General features: G+C 48.2%; 1 protein-coding gene across 2 annotated transcripts in view; it reads right to left on the reverse strand.

Annotated features, from left to right (window-relative positions):
- Nucleotides 1-285: 285 nt before the first annotated feature.
- Nucleotides 286-21,781, reverse strand: part of LOC139234849 (ras-GEF domain-containing family member 1A-like) — a 35,717-nt gene continuing 14,221 nt past the window's right edge. For both annotated transcript variants that reach the window (XM_070865601.1, XM_070865602.1), the window contains exons 5-14: nt 16,061-16,282; nt 14,262-14,336; nt 12,846-12,941; nt 11,465-11,567; nt 10,405-10,484; nt 7,562-7,657; nt 5,334-5,429; nt 5,108-5,231; nt 3,454-3,526; nt 286-827 (exon numbers count right to left, since the gene is read on the reverse strand). In XM_070865601.1, coding sequence (XP_070721702.1) covers nt 803-827; nt 3,454-3,526; nt 5,108-5,231; nt 5,334-5,429; nt 7,562-7,657; nt 10,405-10,484; nt 11,465-11,567; nt 12,846-12,941; nt 14,262-14,336; nt 16,061-16,282 — 990 coding nt within the window. In that variant the 3' untranslated portion in view covers nt 286-802. The remainder of the gene's footprint in view (nt 828-3,453; nt 3,527-5,107; nt 5,232-5,333; nt 5,430-7,561; nt 7,658-10,404; nt 10,485-11,464; nt 11,568-12,845; nt 12,942-14,261; nt 14,337-16,060; nt 16,283-21,781) is intronic.

Raw genomic sequence — 21,781 nt, forward strand, 5'->3', positions numbered from 1 at the left:
AAAATAAAAATGTTTTCAGTCCAGTGGAACAATGAAAACCTGAATTATAGAGCACAACATAAAGCAATCTGCACGATCCAAGGCAGGCAGGGGACTGGGGGCTGCTTTAACCCATGTTAAGCTGCAGTGTAAAATCATCGCTACACACTTCATGGCGGATAGAGCTTCTTCTGCCTCATAGGACAGTCTTAAGACCTCGCCTGTTTAAAGTCTGCCAATTCCCCCCCCACCCCTCCCGCCTCCATCCCCCACGCCCCTCCCACCCTCCGTAAGACAGTAAGATTCTGATCTGGTGCAACATAGTCCATTCAGTACTGTTTATACCCGTAACTCTCTCTCACAGAAGCAGCAAGTAGTCACAAAAACAAATAATGAATTGACAGTAGTAGGCTTTTCTCACAGGTCGCCATTGTCCTCATTTATTTTCTACTGGTATCCATAGCAGCAGCAGCCAGCGATTTCCCATGATGCTTTTTCTTCATTAAAGGGTCCTGCCCCGTGGCAAAAGTCTTTCTTCTGCCTTCTCTTGTGTCTTCCATTTATTTTACAAGTGACTTTTAAGTCAAAGCGCAATGCCTGCTGTAAAAGGCGTTGAATAGTCCTATCCCAACCAGTGGGACCAGTGCCCCATCCAGGCGGCCTCTTTCTCTCTGTACAGTCACGATCCGAATCCGAATCAAAACCAAATTTACAAATTTTAAAGCAACAACGACCACGCCAAGACTCTTCCCTTCCAATTGGGGCTAAAATTCTGTCGCAGTGCAAATGATTCACAGGGTTTGGTATGTACAAAGTGGTTGCTTCACGCCCTGTTCAACAGCGTGGCCCTGCCAAGAGAGAGAGACAAAAAAGAAAGTAATGTATTTGCTTCGTGGGTTCTTTGCTTAAGAATTCATTGCAACACATTGCTATTAAGAACTAGTTGGTTTAATAGTAAAAGGTTTAACGATCACACTACACATTACTAGTTCATCCATTAGGCTCACAACTGCATACCTCACCGTGGAACCCCTGAACCTAACTGGTTGAGGTTTTATTGAGTCTTGTGAACATCATGTGCTTGGCTTAAGCCACTCACAATGCAACAGCTCTACAACTATTTTGAGCATAAATTTAAATCAAGTGCTCCCTTTTGGTAAGGGCACTAAAACCCATAAATTTCCAAATAAAACTTTGAAGGACAAATTAAAATTTGGTTGCCAGGGAGTATTGATGCACTCCAGTCCTTCTGGTGCCCACCTCTCGTGGAAGGCCGCGAGCGTACCGGTGGACACCGTGTGCTCCATCTCCAGGGACACCCTGGCGCGAACGTAGCTGCGGAAGAGAGGCAGGCGGTCGGGATGAACGACCCCCTCGACCGCCCGCTGCCTGGACCGGTTAATGGCCACCTTGGCCAGGCCCATGAGGAGGCCCTCCGACCTGCCCGCTCCCCTCCGCATGCAACAGCTCTACAAGTGCATATGTTCAAAGTTGTTCAAAAAGACATTTGAGCGTCAGCTTGGCTCAGTGGTAGCAACCTCACCCCTAAGATAGAAGGTCAAGGGTTTAGGCCCCATTCCGAGGGTCGGTGCAGTACTGCAGTGTCAGATAAGGTGTTAGATTGAGGTGCTGCCTACCTGTTTAGGTCAGCACTAAAAGATTCCACTATTCCAAGTGGAGCAGGGAGTTCTCATGGTGAGATGACCAACACATGTCCTCAGACTGTTGTCAGTCATTCCTATCTTGCTGTGTTGACCTACACAGTCACAGTCAGTGAAATTCATTGTAGGGAAAGCGTTTTAATACCGTTCCAGGGCATGATGAGGTCCTCAATTCATGATACCAGAAATGTGGGGGTATACCCATCAGGAAAGGGTGAACAGGATGGGTCTCTTTTCTCTTGGAGAGAAGGCTGAGGGGTGACCTCATAGAGGTCTTTAAAATGATCAAAGGTTTTGATAGAGTGGATACAGAGAGAATGTTTCCATTTGTGGGGAAGAGCAAAACTAGAGGCCATCAATATAAGATACTCACCAAGAAATCCAATGGGGAATTCAGAAGAAACCTCTTTACCCAGAGAATGGTGAGAATGTGGAACTCGCTGCCACAGGGAGTGGTTGAGGTGAATGGTATCGATGCATTTAAAGGGTGGTTAGATAAGCATAAGAGGGAGAAGGGGATAGATTTAGATGAGGAAAGACGGGAGGAGGCTCGAGTGGAGCATAAACGCCGGCATGGTCTGGTTGGGCCGAATGGCCTGTTTCAGTGCCGTATGTCCGATGTAATCGCAAGTCACATCTCATCATGTCTCTCAGCAATGTTTCAAAGTGCCTGATCTACAATAAATGACTGTGGCGTGCAGCCACTGTTGGCATGTAGTCCGACACAGCGGCTACCTTACAGCGAGGTCCGACCAACAGTGGAACCGAACGACCACTTAACCTGTTACTGTGATGGTGTTGTTTGAGGAATGGGTAACAAGGGACCATTTTGGGTGGGTTGCCGGTATCTGAGAGCACCCATCTCAGAGTGGCCCGCCATCATTTGGCCCCCGATGACCATTGCAAAGTGCGTTTTCCATTCACAATCTGGCCTGTATTCTTCAGACCGCTTCCAAAGGGAAGCGCTCCAGACAGCATTCGAGGTGTAACACAAGCACGCGAGCTCTGCCTGAGACTAGATGGAGGCAGAGACCCCTCCATTCAGCATCTTGACTTGTGCTGAAGCTCACGCTTGGTCTTCACTAACACAAGCGGGCGTGGGAGCGACTGGGACACGAGCAGTGTACGGTAATACCTGGGATTTTGGCACTGCGTTCCTCTGGAACCGAAGTATAACACCTCGAATCCTCAGGAGCATGCCCACTGTAGTGTCAGCCGTGGCTCAGTGGGCAGTGCTCTTTCCTTGGAGTCAGAAGGTTGTGGGTTCAAGTCCCACTCTAGGGACTTGAGCACATAAATCTAGGCTGATATTCCCAGTGCAGTGCTGAGGGAACGCCGCACTGTCTGAGGTGCCATCTTTTGGATGAGACGTTAAACCGAGGTCCAGTCCACTCTCTCAGGCAGCTATAAAGGATCCCATGGCACTATTTCGAAGACGTGTGGGGGAGTTATTCCTGGGGCCAATATTTATCCCTCAATCAACATCACTAAAACAGAATATCTGGTCATTATCACACTGCTGATTGCGGGAGCTTGCTGTGCTTAAGTTGGTTGCTGCGTTTCTCACATTACAACAACGACCACACTCCAAAAGTACTTCATTGGCTGTAAAGCGCTTTGCGACGTCTGGTGGTCGTGAAAGGCGCCATATAAATGCAAATATTTCTTTTTCAAACTAAATTGATCTGTTTAATGGATCTTAAATTAAAATTTGGGCTTCCTTGCCCACGATTTGCGGCTAAATTGGTATCTGCATTCTTGGCATTGCCAATGTACTCAAAGTATTAAGAAACACATGTGCAAGGATTGGTACCTGAGTGACTTCCAGCTGTCCTTTTCCATGTGATTCTCAGGCCCCTCGCTCTCAAATGAAGCCAAATAAAGTGCTAGAAACGAGAGAGGGAGAGAAAGCAAGTTAGAGCTGGGCCTTCTAAATCATTGCAGGAATGGTAGTATGGTGGTTATGTTACTGGCCCATTAATCCAGGGACCTGGACTAATGATCTGGTAGACCCGAGTTCAAATCCCACCATGGCAGCTGAGGGAGTTTAAATTAAAATAAATCTGGAAAAGCAAATATCAGTCTGGTTCACTAATGTCCTTTAGGGAAGGAAATCTGCTGCCATTACCCGGTCTGGCCTATATGTGACTCCAGACCCACAGCAATGTGGTTGACTCTTAACTGCCCTCTGAAATGTTCCAATCCACTACAAAGAAGTATACTCACTGTGGGAGTACCGTCACCACAAGGCGGCGGCTCACCACCACCTTCTCTGGCGCAATTAGGGATGGGCAATAAATGCCGGCCTTGCCAGCAACACCCACATCCCAAGAACAAATTTTTAAAAAATCACTCCCAGCCAATCAGAAACTGAGTCTGTTCTTGCGATAATGTAGGCTGTAGCTTTCTTATTTGATAAATGTTCTGCTTATTAATGCTGGGAATGTAGAGTTTGACACCAGGGGGTTTAATTTTAATCTAACTCACCGGGAGAGAGACCCACGGGATCTGGTTTTACATCCTGCCCACTGACTTCAAGCATATAAAGCCAATGGTCCACAGGGGCGGGGGTTAGGGCAAAACCGCTCACCTAGTGACTGCATCAAGCACTTCCAGGTTACCTGGATCCACGTGGATCTTAGCTACAGCCTCTCACAAGAATGAACCTTAATCCAACCTCATTTCCCCACACAGTCCATCCTTTGAGCTACAAGGTTGAGTGACATCGTTTTCACGGCAAACGAGCCCCAGGTGGGCAGAGGAAACGTTACAAGAACACCCTCAAAGCCTCCCTAATAAAGTGCAATATCCCCACCGACACCTGGGAATCCCTGGCCAAAGACTGCCCTAAGTGGAGGAAGAGCATCCGGGAGGGCGCTGAGCACCTCGAGTCTCGTCACCGAGAGCACGCTGAAAGCAAGCACAGACAGTGGAAAGAACATGTGGCAAACCAGTCCCACCCACCCTTTCCTTCAACCACTGTCTGGCCCACCTGTGACAGGGACTGTGGTTCTCATATTGGACTGTTCAGCCACCTAAGAACTCATTTTTAGAGCGGAAGCAAGTCTTCCTCAATTCCGAGGGACTGCCTATGATAATGATGATGGCCCCAATTGTTGTAACGCATGTTGATGCAAAGTGGGCTGAGATTGAGGCAACTCAGTACTCGCATGGGATCTTTAGAACCAGCATTTAGACCCGCCATGGAAGGCCAGCCCTCATCCTGCATTAACTTTGCAAGAGTTATCAATAGGTCTTAGAACTAACATAGGACGGTCCCTCTGTACCTTTAAGACTGAAGCATGAGTCAGCACTGGGACTTGTGGGCCAGTCCTCTGTCCCTTTAAGACTGAGGGCTCAATCCTGTGACGTGGGACCGCGTCTGTTCCTTTAAGACTGAAGCGTGGGTCAGCACTGGGACTCAGACCTATAATGCAGGGACTACCTTTTTAACCCAAAGCACCTACCTTCTTCTGTGTAGACAGGAGCTGTCAGGAGATAGTTTTTGATCTTCCTGTCCTTCTCGAAGGGACACTCCACCTGCTTCCACATCATAAACTCGCTGATCTGCTTGGCAATCTCCCAGAATTTCTGCGGAGGGAGGAAGCGACAATAAACATGAGGTATGAAGCCCTCGTTAGCAAACGGTGAAAAGTCTGATACTCTGTTTGGTGTTAGTGCTAGCCCCCTTACCTTAAAGTTAATTTGCCCGTTGGGTAGCCAGTTGGCGTGAATCTTGTTCAGAAAGTAGATGTCTTTAATGAAGAGATTGAAAACAGGAATGACAATCTAAGGAAGAAAAAAAAAGCAATTTACCGATTTATTCCCTCAAGTTACTGAATCAGAAATAGCTCTTTTAACGAAAGGAGATTTGAAGAGGCGAAGCGTGATAGTTTATCCTGTCTTATCGCTCATATTCACACAGGGCCTCGTCATGTCTTCCCATCATCACATGGGGTTTCGCATACAATAAACCGGTTTCAAGTGCAGCCATTCATTATTGTGCAGACAAACGCAGCAGCCATTTTGTGCACAGAAAGATTCCACAAACAGGAATGAGCCGGGCGACCAGTTAATCTGTTTTTTTTTATTGTGTATTCAAGAATTCTCGCTTTCTTTCACTAACTATCTGTAAAGGATTCTTTTCTCTGGAAAAGAGAAACGTGATAGGGGTCTTTAAAATTATGAAAGGGTTCGATAAGGTAGACAGGGAGAAAATGTTTCCACTATTGGGGGGGGGAGACTAAAACTAATGGTCATAAATATAAGACAGTCACTAATAAATCCAATAGGGAATTCAGGAGAAATGTCTTTATTAATATTATTAATAATAATAATAACTTTTATTTATATAACGCCTTTAACTTAGTACAATGTCCCAAGGCGCTTCACAGCAGTGTTACAGACAAACAGATAAATTTGACACCGAGCCACAGAAGGAGATATTAGGGCAGATGACCAAAAGCTTGGTCAAAGAGCGTCTTAAAGGAGGAAAGAGAGGCAGAGAAGTTTAGTTCCAGAGCTTGGGGCCCAGAGAGTGGTGAGAATGTGGAATTCACTACCACAGGGAGTGGTTGACATGAATAGCGTAGATGCATTTAAGGGGCTGTTAGATAAGCGCTTGAGGAAGAAAGGAATAGAGGGATATGGCGATGGGGTGAGATGACGAGGGGTGGGAGGAGGCTGGTTTGGAGCATAAACACCGGCACGGACCTGTTGGGCCCAATGGCCTGTTTCTGTGCTGTATGTTCAATGTAATAATGCCGTTGGGAGTCTTTGAACCTTCACTGAACCAGCGGAAGAGTCAAGACGGAGCCCTGGCCAAATTGTCGCCCCGGATGGGCTAGATGTGGTACTGATGCAATGGGTTGGATTTCCGGTCTTCTGCCGCCGCTGTTAGCGCCCCGGAGGGGCAGTAATGGTGGCGGGGAGATGGTTTCTGGGCGGGCGGTCAGCTCCCAGCGCCCCGCTGGGAAATTCGCCGCCGGTTTTGCGGGGGTGGGGAGCAGCACTGCCCGAGGGCGCCGAGCCGGTACGCAACGCCCCCTGGTTTTGACAGCGCTTCGAATTTGGATTGACGCTGAGATTCTGGCGTCCCGTAGCACACTGTAGTGGGAAGGTCTGAGAAACCAAACGGTCAGAGCTGTTCCGGCAGCGGCTGTGTGAAGTAAGTAATAACTGAGGTATGTTTGATTGTTTTTTATTTTTACGATTTATCCTAATATGGGATGGGCAAAGTATTGGGAATGTTTTTTGTGTGTTTTGTGCCGATTTTTTTTTTCTTCAAACGAGCCTCTCTTCGTCTGGTTCCGAGGCCAACTCTTTTAGAAGAATGAGAGGGGATCTCATAGAAACATATAATATTTTGACGGGATTGGACAGGTTAGATGCAGGAAGATTGTTCCCGATGTTGGGGAAGTCTAGAACCAGGGGTCGCAGTCTAAGGATAAGGGGTAAGCCATTTAGGACCGAGATGAGGAGAAACTTCTTCACTCAGAGAGTTGTTAACCTGTGGAATTCCCCACCGTAGAGAGTTGTGATGCCAGTTCGTTAGATATATTCAAGAGGGAGTTAGATATGGCCTTTACGGCTAAAGGGATCAAGGGGTATGGAGAGAAAGCAGGAGTGGGCTACTGAGGTGAATGATCAGCCATGATCTTATTGAATGGCGGTGCAGGCTCGAAGGGCCGAATGGCCTACTCCTGCACCTATTTTCTATGTTTAGCTGGGGATTTCCAGTTGCTCAGCTGGCCTAGCGCCCTAAGAGCAGTGTGCAATGCCTCCCTTCGCGCTCTGCCCCACACTCGGGGCCCAGCTGCTGAATTTTGCGGCCGAGGATGCAAACCATTTCCCGACGCAAACTTTACCGCCCCGAAATGACCAGAACCGGAAATCCAGCCCCATGGTGACACAATGCTTACCTTCTCTCGGTTGCTGTGTGCTGTCTGGGAGCGCTGAACTGCCCCCTGGAGTGCTGTTCTGTAGTGGGAGAAATTACTGGAAGGGTCCATGTGATTCTATTCAATGAAACACACAATAAAGAAAAGCAATGAGTTGAAAGTTTCCTGGTGCACCCCCCCTGTAATATAGCTCCACGTAGTGGACAGCTGAGGTACAGCAACTGCTGCGTTAAATACAATACAAGCTGCACCATGTTGCTGGAGCCATCTTGTACCTGTGCGTTGTACGTGATGTGGTAAAGAATATATCCCCCCCCCCCGAATGCTTGTCTCTGGCGCGAGCGTGGCAGGGAAGGGGCACCAGCGTGAGATCGTTGCACGCATCTCCACTTACCCCCACACGGAGTATGCCATCGTGGTTGGGACTGGGGAATGTTTGTGGAGCGAACAGGGAGCATCTAGTCCCAGTGGCTGAAGGGCCGGCAACCAGAGGACGCAGAGTTGAGATGATTGGCGAAAGAACCAGAGGCGACACGAGGAAACTATATATTTTTTCACGCAGCAAGCTGTGATCTAAGACGCGTTGCCTGAAAGGGTGGTGGAAGCAGATTCAGTAATAACATTCAAAAGGGGTAATTAGAGAAACATTGGAAGTGAAAAAAAAATCCAGGGCTGTGGGGAAAGAGCGGGGGAGTGGGACTAATTGGATCGCTCTACCAAAGGGCCGGCACAGGCCCGATGGCCCGAGTAGCTGTCTGTGCTGTAAGATTCTATTGGGGAGAAATTCAGGAGCACCCCATTTTAAAAGTTGGTTCTCCCACGTCACCCAGAGCTGGATTGCATCATGTGCTACGTGCACGGAATGTTAGTGTGAGGGAGGGGGGCGCGGTGTGGGGAGAATGAATATTAATGCTTTGAATCTCATGATTATTCTGTAGCAATATCAGCATATGTTTGTGCAGTTTTAAAGGAAGTGTTGACCCATTTAAAAAAACAGGTTGCTTATTTGTTAAAATAGCAGAGAGTTATCTCACACAAGCCTGTTCGCGCTAAAAGGTTTCAGCACAAAGTATTTTTAGTGAACATCGCAGCCAATGAATGAGTGATTGATTTGTGCTCCTGTGGCTGTGCCTTGTACACAGGAAAAAGTGCGATCTCTCCAGCTGGAGATTGGAGCATTATGTCTGAGCAGATCCTCCGAGAATGGGACTCTCTAGCCAAAGCACCGTGCCAACACTCCCACACGGTGGCGCTCTAACCACAGGGCAGCCGAGCTGGAGGAGCAAGGCCAGAGTCTCAAACAACTCTCGCTCCCCTCCTCAAATCAACCAGAGCAACCCTCCCGTCCCCTCTTGAAGGTCCCGACTCCCACCTCCTTGGGGCAGTCTCCCTCACTCCTTTCAGCACCCGCTGCGTGTAGACCTAACCCTCGCCTGTTCCGCCTTCTCTCTCCCGAGCTTCAGTCTGCGCGTTCTGCTGACAAAGTCTGTGGCTATCAACATTCCCTCAGAATTGTCTTTGCTATGCGAGGTCCTTTTAAATTTCCGTGCACGAGCAGCACTTAGTGAGAACATTGATGGTCATCCCATGTAATGTGTCAGGGTTCAGCCAAGAGACATTTAAGTCTGTATTTTTTCCCTTTCCTCCCTTTTTCAGCCTCACAAGCCCCCGAGATGTCTGCGCTCCTCTAATTCTGCCCTCTTGAGCATCCCTGATTATGATCGCTCAACCATCGGTGGCCGTGCCTTCTGCTGCCTGGGCCCCAAGTTCTGGAACTCCCTCCCTAAACCTCGCCGCCTCTCTACCTCTCTGTCCTCCTTTTAACGCTCCTTAAAACCTACCTCTTTGACCAAGCTGTTGGTCATCTGTCCTAATTTCTTCTTTTGTGGTTCGGTGTCAAATTTATCTGTTTTTGTCTTGTAACACCGTTGTGAAGCGTCTTGGAATGTTTTACTACATTAAAGGCGCTATATAAATACAAGTAATCTTTTTCTTTTACAAACCCCACCTCTTTTTCTCTTTCCTGCGGCAGCTGATGATAATTTTGCCATTCACATCCCATCTAGACTCATCTTTTGTTTCCTAACTTGTCTCATTACCATCTCATTTTTGCCCATCATCCCTTTTGTCTCTCTAATCTCTCCTGCCTTCCACCCTATCACTGACCTTCCCTTTTATTCTTCCCTCCCCTCCCCCTTTCACTGTCCCCTGCACTTCCTTAAAAACCTGTGACATCTCTAACTTTTCCAGTTTCCAGTTAACTCTGTTTCTCTCTCCACAGATGCTGCCTGATCCGCTGAGATTTCCAGCGTTTTCTGTTTTTATATTATATAGTGACTTTTAAGAATGTATTAGCTGGACACATCAATAGGGTACCACAGGAAACAGCTCTACCATGTCTCCCAGAGCGGGCTCCCGGTGCAATGTATACATTGTGCTCACAGGTTTGTAGAGCTACTGCATTGTGAGTGGCTTAGCCAGTCACGTGATGTCCACAAGACTCAATAAAACCCCAGCCAGTTGGGCCTAGGTCATCCACGATGAGGTATGCAGTTGTGAGCCTGGTGGATGAACTGGTAATGTGTAGTGTGATTGTTGAACCTTTGCTAATAAACCAACTAGTTCTTAAGAGCAATGTATTGCTGTGAATTCTTAAGCAAAGAACCCATGAAGCAAATACATTACATCGGAAACTAGAGGGAGCTCAGATTTGGGATCCAATGGCCTCCTCTTTCATCAGTACGCGATTATCGTTGCGTGTAAGATGCAACTAAGCGGCAAAGGCACATGCAGAACCTGTGGGTGCCACACCCTTGCCATCCCGACAGACAGTGTCCGCATCCCCACCATGCACAGTTACTTACTTCCAAGACTTCGAATTTCGCTTTTTTGACCTTGGACCAAGTTTTCTTCAGCCTGGCGACAGGACTCAGGTTCATGCCGGCTGCAAGAGAGAAGACGGAGAGAGGAGCTTTCAGTGGAGGCACTGGATTCAGCATCAAAACCTTCACCTCTCCAAGCACAGGAAAAATCGAGTCCCTTCTGGTTTTTGCCTCTCCCAGGAGATCACGTGGCTCCGGTTGGGGTAGAGTGTAGAATGTTTAGGTGTAAGGGATGTCGCCGTTGTGTGGGGCGGACTGGTTGGGCTGGGTGCTTTTTGCCTTTCCGTCATTGTTCATCGGTTTATATGTAACCTGCAGGGCTGCTGACCGAGGGCCGTGCGGCTCTTTGTCGGCCGGCGCGGACACGATGGGCCAGAATGGCCTCCTTCGGCCCTGTAAATTTCTATGTTTCTATGTTTTCTCATTACACAACCACAACTTGTCCTTTAAATCTAGTGAAACATTGCAAGGTGCTTCACAGGAGACAAAATTTGACACCGAGCCACGTGAGATATACTTGCCCGAGAGGGATACAATAAAGGTTCACCAGACTGATTCCTGGGATAGGGGGATTGCCCTATGAGTTGACTAGGCCGATATTCTCTAGAGTTTAGAAGAATGAGAGGTGATCTCATTGAAACATACAACATTCTTACAGGGCTTGACAAGGTAGATGCAGGGAGGATGTTTCCCCCTGGGTGGGGAGTGTAGAACCAGGGGTCACAGTCTCAGGATAAGGGGTCGGCCATTTAGGACTGAGATGAGGAGAAACTTCTTCACTCAAAGGGTGATGAATCTTTGGAATTCTCTATCCCAGAGAGCTGCAGAGGCGACCAAAAGCTTGATCAAAAGAGGTAGGTTTTAAGGAGCACCTTAAAGGAGGAGAGAGAGAGAGAGAGAGATGGCAGGTTTAAGGGAGGGAATTCCAGAGCTTAGGGCCTGGGCAGCTGGAGGCACAGCCACCAATGGTGCAGTGCTTAAAATTGGAGATGCGCAAGAGGCCAGAATTGGAGGAGCGCAGAGATCTCGGGAGAATACTCACAGATGATCGCCATTAGGGAGTTGAAGTTGCCGATGTTAAAGCATTCCCTCGCCACATCGATGAAAAACTCCACAACCCGCGTCCTCTGTTTCTTTTTTCCAACCTGTAATTGGAGCGAAATGGCCAATGAGACATCGGGACACAGGCACATAAGAATTAGAAACAGGAGTAGGCCATTCGACCCCTCGAGCCTGCTCCACCATTCAATGAGATCATGGCTGATCTTCTACTTCAACTCCAATTTCTCGCCCGATCCCTTGATTCCCTTAATATCCAAAAGTCTGTCTTGAATATACTCAAAGACTGAGCCTCCACAGCCCTCCGGGGGCAAAGAATTCCAAAGAGTCACCCTCAATGGCAAGTATATCCTTCCTTTGGTAAGGAGACCAAAACTGTACACAATACTCCAGGTGTGGTCTTACCAGGGCCCTATATAATTGCACCCTCAAGCACACCCTCAAAGCCTCCTTGATAAAATGCAACATTCCCACCGGCAGCTGGGACTCCCTGGCCCAAGACCGCCCTAAGTGGAGGAAGAGCATCCGGGAGGGCGCTGAGCACCTCGAGTCTCGTCGCTGAGAGCATGCAGAATGCAAGCGCAGGAAAACCAGACTCCCCACCCACCCTTTCCTTCAACCACTGTCTGTCCCACCTGTGACAGAGACTGTAATTCCTGTATTGGACTGTACAACCACCTGAGAACTCACTTTTGGAGTGGAAGCAAGTCTTCCTCGATTTCGAGGGATTGCCTATGAATGAATATAATTACAGGAGAATGTCTTTACTCTTATACTCAACTGGACAAGTTGGGGTGGGGAGGCAGAACTGGCTTGAAAATGTGACTTTCTGTATTGTCATTAGGAATCCCCCCTCTTCCCCACACCCCACCCACCCCCCGCAATTAAATCATAAATATTTGTCTGCACGATGTGTCACATATAACATAGAAACATAGAAAATAGGTGCAGGAAGAGGCCATTCGGCCCTTCGAGCCTGCACCGCCATTCAATAAGATCATGGCTGATCATTCCCTCAGTACCCCTTTCCTGCTTTCTCTCCATACCCCTTGACCCCCACCCACGAAGGACCCACACGCACCGTCTGATAGTCAATGAAGATTTATTCTGAAGAAAACTCTGGGAGAACAAACTGAACCACCAGAAATCCTGGCTGGGCCCTGGGACAGGTGCAAGAGGGCCCCAGAATGAATCACGGTACTGCCACCACAGTGATTCACTTTCTCGAAGACCCTCTTCCCACTTCCAAGCCGCAGACAGCGAGCCAAGGCGTCGGTGAAACCAATATCACTGACACATCGCAGTACGGCAGCTGGGGGTGACTGAGTTCCCACCAGCATCCTGAGTCATCCCTGTTAACTTACTCTGCATATCTCGGTCGCGACCAGAGAGCTGAGCCGATTAAACCAGTTGTCGCATGCTTCCAAGTTGTACGTTTTCTTGATGTCACTGCGACAGCTCTTGAAAAGAAGCAGAATTTTTAAAAAAAAGAATTAAAATAAATGTCAGAGACATTTGTCTGGCAGCTGAAATGTGAGGACTTTGATAAATGATGGTTTTGAGCCATTCCCCCCCGGGGGTTTTGCAGGGTGTTAATGCCTGCGGGCAGCTTGTGGTTTAAGGTTTCGCGCCTGTTCCCTCCAGCTGTTTTGCGGGTGTATCGGTGGCTCCGGGGCGAGCGCATTCCTGACTGAACGCACGCAACAGAAAGCTCAGCATCAATCTATCACAAAACGGGCCACACCGGGAGAGCAAACAACAGTAGCTCAGAAATGTTCTAAACCCAGGGACCGCCAGCTGTGAGCTATCAATGTTACAGCGTGTTGGAAGGGTTTGTCTGAAATCTGTCATCCACCATACTGTCATCATCAAGGCGTCTGTTCAAAGAGCGGACAAAGCAATTGTGGCACCTCGTCGTGTAATCCCACATTCAGCAGCGTGTCCAGCCGCTCTGCTCACTTGTCAAAGAAAATGCTCTACTCCATTGACGCTGGGTTTGTGCTCAGTGTGGGCAGCACCCTCGCCTCGGAGTCAGAAGGTTGTGGGTTCGAGTCCCACTCCAGGGACTTGAGCACAAAAATCCAAGGCTGACACTCCCAGTGCAGTGCTGAGGGAGCGCCGCACTGTCGGAGGTGCCGTCTTGCGGATGAGACGTTAAACCGAGGCCCCCGTCTGCTCTCTCAGCTGGACCTAAAAGATCCCACGGCACTGTTTCGAAGAAGAGCAGGGGAGTTATCCCCGGTGTCCTGGCCAATATTTATCCCTCGATCAACATCACTAAAACAGATTATCACATTGCTGTTTGTGGGAGCTTGCTGTGCGCAAACTGGCTGCCGCCTTTTCTACATTGTAACAGTGACTATACTACAAAAAATCTTGGTTGTGAGTTTCCCTACATTACAACAGTGATTACACTTCAAAATTACTTCATTGGCTGTAAAGCACTTTGGGATGTCCGGTGGTCGTGAAAGGTGCTATATAAATGCAAGTCTCTCTTTTTATTTATTTTATACCTGACTAGGTAAGTGTGCATCAACTTGATCTCTCCCCTCCTCTCCAACCACTATTAAAAATACCTGACGCTGAAGTGTTTAACACTACAGCACCACTGCTTTGCATCAATCCACACACACACTTCACGGCGATTTACTAACGACAGAAAATCATCGCGGACCACGGGCCAAACTCCCGGTAAGTGTGATCGGCCGGTGCAGCTTGGGGGCAGAAGCAGGAGTTTGTAAAGCTACCCCTCCCTTACATCTGCTCCCCCCACCCCCTACCTTGTGATTGTCCATTGAATCCATGTGGTTGAATATGTGCACCAGCTCCTCTGGGGTGATGTGTGTTAACCGTTCCTACGAACATCAAGGAGACATCAATTAACACACAGCTACATAATTACTGTCAACCAACCGGCTCTTAAAATGGTAGTTTGTTCATTTGACCTTTCACCCCCTCAGGGACCAGCCACAGGCTGACTTAGGAGTATTCCATTCTCAGGTGCAGACTGTGTTGCAAAGTTCATGATATCACGGGAACGTAGGAAAGGCCTTTCATCACGCTTTCTCCTTTATGAAGGGTTGTGATAAGGTAAAGAGTGATGGGTTGCTGCCACTGCTCATTGTGTCAGCCGGGGCTCAGTGGGCAGCACCCTTTGCCTCTGAGTTAGAAGGTTGTGGGTTCAAGTCCCACTCCAGGGACTTGAGCACAAAAATCTAGGCTGACACTCCCAGTGCAGTACCGAGGAAACGCCGCACTATCGGAGGTGCTGCTTTCGGATGAGACGTTAAACCGAGGCCCCGTCTGCCCTCTCAGGTGGACGCAAAAGATCCAATGGCAATATTTCGAAGAAGAGCAGGGGATTTATCCTGGCCAATATTTATCGCTCAATTAACATCACTAAAACAGATTATCTGGTCATTATCACATTGCTGTATGTGGGAGCTTGCTGTGCGTAAATTGGCTGCCGCGTTTCCCACATTGCAAGAGTGACTACACTCCAAAAATACTTCATTGAAGTGTTGTGGGACTCCTGAGGTAGTGAAAGGTGCTATATAAATGCAAGTCTTTTTTTCTTTATTGAGATCGTAATGTATGGGGGCACATATTTCAGATAATCACAAAAAGAATTAAAGGAGGGGGTTAGCATGTGGCATTTTCTGCCACACACAAGTTTGAAGGAGTGCAGAAATTATTTCAACAGAGGGTTAAGACAGTGGCTTGACAAAGGGCGATACAGGTTGCAGGGGGAGAGTGGGATTATATCGTGGGGTCCTGCTAGAGCAAAAGACCAGCTCAGACTTTGGGGGCCGAATGGCCTGTTTCTGTTGTAGTACTTTAGGAGCCCCTGACCCCCAGCTCACCCTGTTACGTGGCTCCTTACTCCCCCATCTGCCCCTGAGCGAGGCCCTGTGCCAATAGCGTGCATTCAGAAAATCAGCTCTCGTAACTCAACCATGGTGGCTTGAAGCCAGGATTAAGAGGTGAAAGGGCTGTGTTGTGACAAAGACGCCATCTGTACATGAAAGAAAGACTTGCATTTATATAGCGCCTTTCTCGACCATTGGACATGTAGTCACTGTTGTAATGTGGGAAACGCGGCAGCCAATTTGCGCATAGCAAGCTCCCACAAACAGCAACGTGATGATGACCAGATAATCTGTTTTTGTGATGTTAATTGAGGGATAAATATTGGCCCCAGGACACTGGGGAGAACTCATCTGCCCTTCTTCGAAATAGTGCCGTGGGATCTTTTACATCCACCTGAGAGAGCAGGTTTAACGTCTCATCCGAAAGACAGCACCTCCAACAATGCAGCACTCCCTCAGCACTGCACTGGGAGTGTCAGCCTAGATTTATGTGCTCAAGTCCCTGGAGTGGGACTTGAACCCACAACCTTCTGACTCAGAGGCGAGAGTGCTGCCCACTGAGCCCCGGCTGACACTCTAGCCAGGTCAACACGTCAACTGGTTAGTGGCAATAAGGGTATTGTTCTTTCACTGCTGTTCTTTCAGGCTCTGCCACCATTTCTTTGGACTCTGATGTCCAGTTGTTGTTAAGCCCAGAAGTGTTCACCTACCATCTCGATATGGGTGAGTTGCTGGGCTAAGACACAGGGGTCATTGCACACGCTCAGTATGTCCTTCTGACTGGACTGCGTCTTGGGTTTCAGGATTGTCTGCTTGTCCGTGACTGACGGTTTGATTATTTCCCGCGCCTCTTGGTACTGGCTGTGGCTCGAGAGGTTGCGGATCAGACTTTGGGTCATCTGACTGATGTTTTTCTTCACGCTGGTGTTTTCCTACAAGGAGAGCAAAAAGGAAACACTGTCACGTAGAGAACACGTGGAGACAACAGTGCACAAGGAACTTGCATGGGGGAGTCACAATAATTGTGGCTTCCTGGGTGTTTAATACAACTGAGATAACCAGCTCAACTCGCGGTGGATATGCAACGCAAGTGAGCCTATAACCAACCGACTATACACATAGCACAGAGACGTGGACCATGTACAGTAGACACCTCAAGTCGCTGGAGAAATACCACCAACGATGTCTCCGCAAGATCCTGCAAATCCCCTGGGAGGACAGATGCACCAACGTTAATGTTCTCGATCAGGCCAACATCCCCAGCATCAAAGCACTGACCACACTCGACCAGCTCCGTTGGGCGGGCCACATTGTCCGCATGCCCGACACAAGACTTCCAAAGCAAGCGCTCTATTCGGAACTCTTACACGGCAAGTGTGTCCCAGGTGGGCAGAGGAAATATTTCAAGGACACCCTCAAAGCCTCCTTGATAAAGTGCAACATCCCCACTAACACCTGGGAATCCCTGGCCAATGACCGCCCTAAGTGGAGGAAGTGCATCCGGGAGGGCGCTGAGCACCTCGAGTCTCGTCGCCGAAAGCATGCAGGAAACAAGCGCAGGCAGCGGAAGGAGCATGCGGCAAGTCAGTCTCCCCACCCACCCTTTCCTTCAACCACTGTCTGTCCCACCTGTGACAGAGACTGTAATCCCCGTACTGGACTGTTCAGTCACCTGAGAACTCACTTTTAGAGTGGAAGCAAGTCTTCCTCGATTTGGAGGGACTGCCTATGACGATGATAACACATAGCAGTGAAAAATAAGGTGTGTACTGGTGTGCATCAAGAACTGTAGTCTTTAACTAAGTGCACACTGTCCACTGTAGAGCACTGAATGAGTTCCACTGGACCTCTTCACAAAGCAAAATGTCAATTCAGATGTATAGAAACATAGAAAATAGGTGCAGGAGTAGGCCATTCGGCCCTTCAAGCCTGCACCACCATTCAATAAGATCATGGCTGATCATTCCCTCAGTACCCCTTTCCTGCTTTCTCTCCATACCCCTTGATTCCTTTAGCCGTAAGAGCCATATCTAACTCCCTCTTGAATATATCCAATGAACTGGCATCAACAACTCTCTGCGGCAGGGAATTCCACAGGTTAACAACTCCCTGAGTGAAGAAGTTTCTCTTCATCTCAGTCCTAAATGGCTTACCCCTTATCCTAAGAAACCCAAATTAAGTTTGGTTCAAACTTGGAAGCCCCAATCACGATAATTTTGAATGTAGAAGGCCAAATCAAGATCATTTTGAATAGAGAAGGATATATCAAGATTATTTTGAATGTAAAAGCTCTAATCAGGATCATTTTGAATGTAGGCCAAATTAAGATCATTTTGAATATAGAAGGTTAAATCAAGTTTTAAATGTGGAAGGCCCTTCCCCCGCCCATTGATTTCATTGTTCCAGAATTCCAACCTTATTGTTTCCCAATTATACCATTCCTTAAAAGTTGCCTGTATCCTGGTCTCAACTGAAGTATTTTAAACAGGAGTTAATCCTTAAAGGAGTCCTTTCTTTTGAGTCCAGTTACGAAGACCAGGAATGGGAGAAGTGGCCCATTATATATGCCTTTCCCTGGATCATGTTTCTGGCAGTATTGCAAACACGTTGTTTTCCCGATGGGTTTGCACTTGGTAACTCGGTCTCTAGGGTTGTGCTCAGAGGGACAAGTGGGGTACGCCAGTGTCGGGGTGTTGCTGAGGGGGCCATTATCTCAGGTCATGCTACACCCCGGCACTGCAGGACCTGGTCAGGCTGTGGCACTGCTAGAAAATAACCAAAGAAACTCCACAGATTAAGTTGGGCTGCTGCAGCGGTCTCAGTCAGCACTTCCCCGGTCCCTTGGTCTCGCTCGCTCTCGGACAAGGCAATGGCACCTGAAGTAAAGTAACTTGAAATGGAGAAAAATAGAGTAAAGGGATGGAAAAGATTTTTTACTAATCATTGACAATGGGCGAGAATTTCCAGGGGGTTTCTTACAACCTCCTGCCGTAACCCGAGCGGAAACGCTGGAGAAACCGCGGTGAGGACGCAACAACAACAACTTATATCTATATAGCGCCTTTCACGTGATAAAACTCCCTGCGAAAATTCCAGGCAAAGTTGTCGCGATCTGGAATGCGGTGCTTGAACAGGGCGGTGGAAACAGAGTCGTGGGGAGGTTGGATAAGTACTTCAAAAAGGAAGAAAGAATTATTGCAAGGCGACGGGTAAAAGAGCAAGCGGGGAGTGAGTGGGACTAATTGGAGAGCCTCCCCCTCTCGAAGAGCTGGCACCGACCGGGACGATGGGCCGAATGGCCTCCTCCTGCGCTGGATAGTCGTACTTCCCTGAAGAAAGTGCCTTCTGTCGCGAGGCTGATCAGACAGCTTGAGCCCTGAGGAAAGAGCCGGGGTGGGGGCGGGCAGGGGGGGAGAAACGTGGGCTTTTTGGACGTGCAATGAAGCACGTGGGTCAGTCTTCTTTACTGTATCTCGGCCTCTGATATTTCCCCTCCAAGCAGCACTCCATTCGACAGGTCTGACGGGGCCACTTCCGTTTAATTGTACCAAGGCTATTGTGAGAGGGAAAGAGCTGAATTCTTTGCCTGAGTCTCGGTGGGAGGTGGGGAATCTTAAGAGGGGAAGACGGAATGTACTGACTTCACTCTCCTAAACATTCCATCACTAGCTGATCTTCCTCCATATCTCTTGCATAACCGAGATGAATATTTTCCCAAACAGCTTTGAACTATAGACAGTGAATTAACCCCTTTGCTGGCTTTAACCCAAACACCAATGCGTTGAAAACTATTCACAGTTGTACTCTCGGGGGAGGTGGTGCGGGAGGTTGGGGGGGGCAGTTTGTGACTTGCCCTGAAGAATCTCTTTCATTTTGTTGCCATGGCGATCTTTATTTTCCCTTCACTACTGCTACACGGATACGGCCTGCTCTGTGTTATGGTGGAGGAGGAGATGACACAACAGAGATGGGCACAGGGAAGAGAAAAAGATTCAATGACCCCCCCCCCCTCCCCACCATCTCAAAAAAGAGTTAACGCTCTTCCCTGCATAATGGCCCGAGCCTCAATAATCCCGAAAGTCAACATCAGGGATTCCAGAGACGTGAGAATTCAGGAGTGTTGTGGTTGCATTTTTCATGCATTTTTGCACTGCAGGCAGACACCATTAGCTTTGCATGACTGCATGACAGCATCAAACTGATCCCACCACGTCTCGTGTTGCTGCTTGCTTTGAAGGGACCACATTGCCCCAAGATCCCTTGTCGCCCAGTGACCTCGCAGTGGACCTGCAGCCCATTCTCAAATGGCCCTTCATTTATAGGAATCACAGAAATTGCAGCACAGAATGGCTGCACCTGCACCCTTCCCACGACAGAACTGTCTGCTCGATTCCCACTTTTAATATTGTTCCTCCGTAAATGCTCACCCAACACCCTTCTAAATGTTTTGACTGACAACAGCAACTTGCATTTAAATAGCGCCTTTAATGTAGTAAACCATTAGGCTCTTCGCTGCGCAGCGATCGTCACACAAAACTTGACACCGACGCACATGGGATATTCGGACGGGGTGACCAGAAACTTGATCAAAGACCTTGTTTTTAAGGAAGGTCTTAAAGGAAGGGAGAGAGAGCTGGAGAGGTTTAGGGAGGGAATTCCAGAGCTTAGGGCCCAGGCAGCTGAAGGCACGGCCGCCAATGGTGGAGTGAAGGGAATCAGGGGATGCTCAAGAGGCCAGAATTGGAGGAAAGCAGAGATCTCGGAGGGTTGTAGGGGCAGGAGAAGGTTTACAGATATTGGGGGGGGGGGGGGAGGTGGGGGAAGCGAGGCCACGGAGCGATTTGAAAACAAGGATGAGAATTTATTCATTGAGGTTCTTGGGCTTCAATCGCCCCTTTGCGGCAATGGATTCTATTTCCTAATAACTCTCGTGTGTTTGTGTGAGAAAACAGCACTTGTAAAACTCTCGCCCACGTGTTCTGCTTCCCTGGTTTTTTTTTTTAATGTTATTTTTGTCAGCTTGAGGTCAGCTTGCCCACTGGGACCGCACATTGCGGGGAAAATATTCTTGAGAGAGAGAGGGGAAATCTCGTCCCTGCATCAATGCAACCGAGTCAACTGGAGAGGGGGCAATTTACAAGGATGATACCAGAAATGTGAGCCTGTACATATCAGGAAAGGATGCACAGGCTGGGTCTCTTTTCTCTTGAAGAGGAGGAGGCAGAGGGGTGACCTAATCGAGGTCTTTAAAATGATGAGAGGTTCTGATAGAGTGGATAGATTGTTTCTACATGTGGGGCCATCAATATAAGACAGTCACCAAGAAATCCAAGAGGGAATTCAGAAGAAACTTCTTTAACCAGAGAGTGGTGAGAATGTGGAACTTGCTGCCACAGGGAGTGGTTGAGGTGAATAGTATCGATGCATTTAAGGGGAGGCTGGACAAGTATATGAGGGAGAAGGGAATAGAGGGTTATGCTGATAGATTTAGATGAGGAAAGACGGGAGGAGGCTCGAGTGGAGCATAAACGCCGGCATGGACTGGTTGGGCCGAACGGCCTGTTTCTGTGCTGTATATCCCGTGTAAAAACTTTTAATTCCCCAAGTGACTGAATCTCAAGTTTTAATCACTGGACATCACTCTGGAATGAAAAATCTTTTCGGACTTTAGCTTGGGCTACAACAGGCCGGGAAGAACCACAGCAAGTCACAAAGGATCGTTGTCAAGAGGAAAGCAGAGAACAAAACAGCAAAGGGTTGGAGATGGGGCTGCAGGTTCCTGATCAGCCCTGTCAATGCTGAAAGATAACTGGCAATTGGCTAGCCAGCAAATGAACAATTCAGGTCCGAGTTACAGCTTTGCGGGGTTGATACTGGCTGTGGAACGGGCTGAGGCCCTGACTGGTCCCCGCATCTCGTCTCCAATGGTGGGAGACCAGAGCAGAGGTCGTACATAGAATCTCACAGCCATTCAGCCCATCGCATCTGCGCCGGTTCTTTGAAAGAGCTATCCAATTAAGTCTACAACAAAACAACTTGTATTTGTTTATATAACAACATATTTATATAGCACATTTAACGTAGGAAAATGTCACAAGGAGTGTTATCAAACAGAGTTTGACACCGAGCCACACAAGGAGATATTAGGACAAAAGAAGTAGGTTTTAATGAGCTTACGGCTAAAGGGATGAGGGGGTATGGAGAGAAAGCAGGAGTGGGGTACTGAAGTTGCATGATCAACCATGATCATATTGAATGGTGGTGCAGGCTCGAAGGGCCAAATGGCCTACTCCTGCACCTATTTTCTATGTTTCTTAAAGGAGGAGAGAGACAGAGAGGTTTAGTCTAATTCCCTTTTGAAAATTATTATTGAATCTGCCTGCACTGCCCTTTCAGGAAATGCACTCCAGATCATAATAACTGTTTGCTTG

This window comes from Pristiophorus japonicus, chromosome 22 (assembly GCF_044704955.1).
Source record: "Pristiophorus japonicus isolate sPriJap1 chromosome 22, sPriJap1.hap1, whole genome shotgun sequence".
NCBI classification, from domain to species: domain Eukaryota; kingdom Metazoa; phylum Chordata; class Chondrichthyes; family Pristiophoridae; genus Pristiophorus; species Pristiophorus japonicus.